The 5,150-nt window shown below is 44.8% G+C and overlaps 1 protein-coding gene across 1 annotated transcript; it reads left to right on the top strand.

Moving 5' to 3' along the window:
- Positions 1-1,017: 1,017 nt before the first annotated feature.
- LOC140850199 (lysine-specific demethylase 4D-like) lies at positions 1,018-2,773 on the top strand. The gene has a single exon (XM_073239958.1). The coding sequence runs from the start codon at positions 1,018-1,020 to the stop codon at positions 2,578-2,580; it is 1,563 nt and encodes a 520-aa protein (XP_073096059.1). The 3' UTR covers positions 2,581-2,773.
- Positions 2,774-5,150: the final 2,377 nt, after the last annotated feature.

Below are 5,150 nucleotides of genomic sequence, written 5' to 3'. Positions count from 1 at the left end.
CCTCACGTTCCCACTCACAACCTCTCTTTCTCAAAGGTAACCACTGCTCTAACTTCTAACATAGATTACTTTACCTCCTTCTTTATATATACTTATATAAAAAGATGAAATTTCATGTAAAATTGGAATAATGGATTTGATATTCTTTTAGGTCTGGATAATATTGCCCAGTATTATGTTTGCAAAATTATCCCTGTATGCTCATGTAATTAGCAGTGCTCTATTGTATTCCATTGTAGGACTGTGCCACAGTGTATGTCCATTCTACTGTTGATGGACATTTGGCTTGTCTCCAGTATTTGCTACTAGAAATAATATTGTTATGAGCATTAATGGAGGTGACTTTCCATGCAGAGCTATACAGATTACCTAGACATGTGGTAACCGTTGAATCATGGCACATGGGTATGTCCAGTCTTACACATGCATAAGTTCAATTTTAGTAGATACTGTCTAAATAGTTCCCCAAAGTGTGATTTCCATGCTTTCTATGAGGGTATGAGAATTCCCATTGTTCTACATCAACACCACATCCTACATTGTCAATCTTATAAAATTTTAGCCTTTCTTTGAGTGTGGGATAATATCCCATGGTGGGATCCCATGGTATTTTACTTGTAGCTCCTGAATAACTTCCTCCAAACATTGATGTTCAAGCTTTTGTATTCTTTCTTCTAGGGTTTGTTTTAAACACTGTCCTGAAGACAGTACATTTGGACACCGTGCACCCAGGACTGCTTGAGTCAGGAGGCCTCAGAGAACAAACCCCAGTGCCAGCTGAGGAACATCACAGAGTTGCACGTTCAGCTCCTGTATCAGCTTCTGCCCAGGGGGCCGTCTCCTGGTGAATCAGCAAGCCCCAAAACATCATCTCATTTACACCAAAGTCCACGGGTGTTTCCTGCTGACTCAAAGACACTCAAACCAATTTTGGAATAATAGCATTTTCCACCATGCTCAACTATCCAGACCACACCTGAAGACCTTAGAGTTTGTTTGTTCTTCATTACGGAAGCCATGATGTCTCAGCCAAGCTGTACCCAGAACCCAAGTTGTAGAATCATGACCTTCTACCCAACTGAAGAAGAGTTTAATGATTTTGAGAAATACATTATTTATATGGAATCTCAAGGTGCACACCGAGCAGGTGTGGCCAAGATAATACCCCCCAAGGGGTGGGAAGCCAGGAAGACCTACGATGACATCGGTGACATCCTAATCCCCTCTCCCCTCCAGCAGGACGTCCTGGGTAGGGCTGGTGTGTTCACTCAGTACTCCAAAAAGAAGAAGGCCATGACGGTCGGGGAGTATCGTGACCTGGCGAAGAGTGGTAAATATCAGGCACCACCACACGCAGATTTTGACGATTTGGAGCGAAAATTCTGGAAAACCCGGCTCTACAGTTCACCAATCTATGGCGCTGACGTCAACGGCTCCTTATTTGCTAAAAACACCAAGCAGTGGAACCTCAGACACCTGGGAACCATTCAGGATCTGCTGGAGCAGGAGTGTGGGGTGGTCATCGAAGGCGTCAACACACCCTACCTGTACTTCGGGATGTGGAAGACCACGTTCGCGTGGCACACGGAGGACATGGACTTGTACAGTATCAACTATGTGCACTTCGGGGAGCCCAAAACGTGGTATGCAGTGCCCCCGGAACATGGCTGGCGCCTGGAACACCTGGCTAAGGAGCTCTTCCCGGCTAGTGCCCACAGCTGTGGGGCCTTCCTGCGGCACAAGGTGGTCCTCATCTCTCCCACTGTCCTCAGGGACAACAGGATCCCCTTCAGTCGGGTCACGCAGGAGGCTGGCGAGTTCATAGTGACATTTCCGTACGGGTACCACGCTGGCTTCAACCACGGCTTCAACTGCGCGGAGGCCATCAACTTTGCCATGCCGCGCTGGATTGATTACGGCAAAGCGGCCTCTCAGTGCAGCTGCGGGGAGGCCAGGGTCAGCTTTCCCATTGATGTCTTCGTGCGCACCCTGCAGCCTGAGCGCTATGAGCTCTGGAAGCGTGGGCAGGACCGAGAGGCAGTGAATCATGTGGCACCTGCAGCAATGGGCAGCCAAGAGCTGGGCACCTGGAAGGAGTTGTGGGCAACCAGGAGAGCCGCACTGGGCCTCCGGGACCTGCCGCCCCGCCGCTCACTGAGCCCTGCCAGGCAGGTGGCTGTGGGGCGAGGGGGTCACCGCCGCGCCCCTAGGCTGCCCGCATCTCGGCGCCATGTGCAGGCCTCTGTTCCTCCCTCTGTGGCTCAGGGCAGGGATGCCAATTGTCAGCTCCTGGAGCATGGCTCAGCCCTGCTGACAACCCAGGACCCATCTGACCTGGGTCTCCACCCAACTGGCAGGCGTGGTCCTGGCCGTCGTCCTCGGGAGCAGGGGACTCAGGAGCTGACTGACCAGGCCCCGGCCAAGAAGCGCCTCTTGCTCAGCACAGCATGCGCAGCTCAGGATCCTGATGTTCAGGCCCTTTCTTCAGGTGGACCCTCACTGGATAACTCTGCACCACCGAGCCCTTCATCCATGCATTCTGCTAAGGCTTCCGGGTGCTGCAGTTTCCCTGCACCCTAACCCAGGGGGATGTTTTGGTAGCCCGCTTCTCTTACACGTGGAGGCTCCCTAAGTGTGGGCACGTGTACACCTCAGAGCCTTCACAACCTGCGGTGCTGCCACGGGACCTGCTGAGTCCACATTATTGATGACAAACAGCTTTTTCTTCCTCCCAGACACCATTATCTCTTTTGACACTGCTGCCAATGAAGTTTCATCCACTGGATGCTTGTCTTTGCAAGTGGTGGTAGAGCAGCTTCCTCAAAGCAACTCTATTCAAGGTCTATTTTACTTCATGTCAACACCCTCAATTTGAACCACTCTTCTCAATAAAAAATCCCCATATCCAGCTGTTTCTTCATGTCTGATGAATTTTTGCCATACTCAATCTTGGAAAAGCAAAGGACATTCATAATTAAAATTATATAAAGATAGGATGACCTTTGTTCTTACTGCCATGATCTTCCAGGCCTCATTTGTTCTTCTTTTTCCAATTTCAATAATTGTGATATTAGACTATTCATTTGGGGTTGTTCTTCCTTCTTTAATTATGCCTGGATTGCTATATACTTTCCTCTTAAGACTGCTTTTGCTGCATGTCACAGAAGTTGGGGCTTTGTGTTGTTCTTGTCATTTGTTTCCATATATTGCTTGATCTCTATTTTAATTTGGTCATTGATCCATTGATTATTTAGGAGCATGTTGTTAAGCCTCCATGTGTTTGTGAGCCTTTTTGCTTTCTTTGTACAATCTATTTCTAGTTTTATACCTTTGTGGTCTGAAAAGTTGGTTGGTAGGATTTCAATCTTTTTGAATTTACTGAGGCTCTTTTTGTGGCCTGGTAGGTGGTCTATTCTGGAGAATGTTCCATGTGCACTTGAGAAGAATGTGTATCCTGTTGCTTTTGAATGTAGATTTCTATAGATGTGTATTAGGTCCATCTGTTCTAGTGTGTTATTCATGCCTCTGTGTCCTTACTTATTTTCTGTTTTGTGGATCTGTTTTGTGGATCCTTTGGAGTGAGTGTTATGTTGAAGTCTCCTAAAATGAATGCATTGCCTCCTTTAATTCTGTTAGTATTCGTTTCATATATGCTGCTGCTCCTGTTTTTGGTGCATATATATTCATAATGGTTATATCCTCTTGTTGGACTGAGCCCTTTATCATTATGTAATGTCTTTCTTTATCTCTTGTAACTTTCTTTGTTTTGAAGTCTATTTTGTCTCATACTAGTACTGCGACACCTGCTTTTTTCTCCGCATTGTTTGCATGAAATATCTTTTTCCATCCCTTGAGTTTAGTCTGTGCATGTCTTTGGGTTTGAGGTGAGTCTCTTGTAAGCAGCATATAGATGGGTCTTGCTTTTTTATCCATTCTATTACTCTGTGTCTTTTGATTGGTGCATTCAGTTCATTAACATTTAGAGTGATTATTAAAAGATATGTAGTTATTGCCATTGGAGGCTTTAGGTTCGTGGTTACCAAAGGTTCAAGGTTAGCTTCTTTAGTATCTTCCTGTCTAACTTAACTTGCTTATTAAGCTATTATAAACACTGTCTGGCGATTATTTCTCTCCCTTCTTATTTCTCCTCCTCCATTCTTCATATGTTGGGTGTTTTGTTCTGTGCTCTTTGGTGTTTCCTTTGACTGCTTTTGTGGGTAGTTGATTTTATTTTTAGTCTTTAGTATTTTGTTGGCTTGCTTTCTTTGCTGTGATTTTATTTTCTCTGGTAACATTTCTCTGGGAGCCTTAGGAGTGCTCCCATTTAGAGCAGTCCCTCTAAAATATCCTGTAGAGGTGGTTTGTGGGAGGCAAACTCCCTCAACTTTTGCTTGTCTTGGAATTGTTTAATCCCTTCTTCATATTTAAATGATAATCCTGCTGGATACAGTATTCTTGGTTCAAGATCCTTCTGTTTCATTGCATTAAATATATCATGCCATTCTCTTCTGGCCTGTAAGATTTCTGTTGAGACGTCTGATGATAGCCTGATGGGTTTTCCTTTGTAGGTGATCTTTTTCCTCTGTCTAGCTGCCTTTAATACTCTGTCCTTGTCCATGATCTTTGCCATTTTAATTATTATGTGTCTTGGTGGTGTCCTCTTTGGGTCCCTTCTGTTGGGACTTCTGTGTGCTTCTGTGGTCTGACCACCTATTTCTTCCCCCAGTTTGAGGAAGTTTTCAGCAATTATTTCTTCAAAATCACTTTCTTGCCCTTTTTTCTCTCTTCTTCTTGTACACCTATAATGCAAATTTTGTTCCATTTTTATTGGTCACACAGTTCTCTTAATATTCTTTCATTCCTGGAGATCCTTTTATCCCTCTCTACATCAGCTTCTCTGTGTTCCTGTTCTCTGGTTTCTATTCCATTAATGGCCTCTTGCAAATCGTCCATTCTGCTTTTAAGTTCTTCAAGATATTGTTTTATTTCTGTATTCGCCCTCCCAACTTTATCCATTATCTCTTGCATTTTTCTCTGCAGCTCCATCAGCATGGTTAAGACCTTCATTTTGAATTCTTTTTCAGGAAAAATGGTTAAATCTATCTCCCCAGGTTCCCTCTCAGGGGATGTCTGTGTGATTCTGCTGTGGA

The sequence above is a fragment of the Manis javanica genome, chromosome 6, assembly GCF_040802235.1.
Source record: "Manis javanica isolate MJ-LG chromosome 6, MJ_LKY, whole genome shotgun sequence".
Lineage (NCBI taxonomy): Eukaryota > Metazoa > Chordata > Mammalia > Pholidota > Manidae > Manis > Manis javanica.
The sequence above is the reverse complement of the archived record's forward strand: the minus strand, read 5'-3'. Positions and strand labels throughout refer to the sequence as shown.

What these genes read in the sequence shown, in the direction of transcription:
- LOC140850199 (XM_073239958.1), top strand. Translation starts at nt 1,018, where the DNA reads ATGATGTCTCAGCCAAGCTGTACCCAGAACCCAAGTTGTAGAATCATG.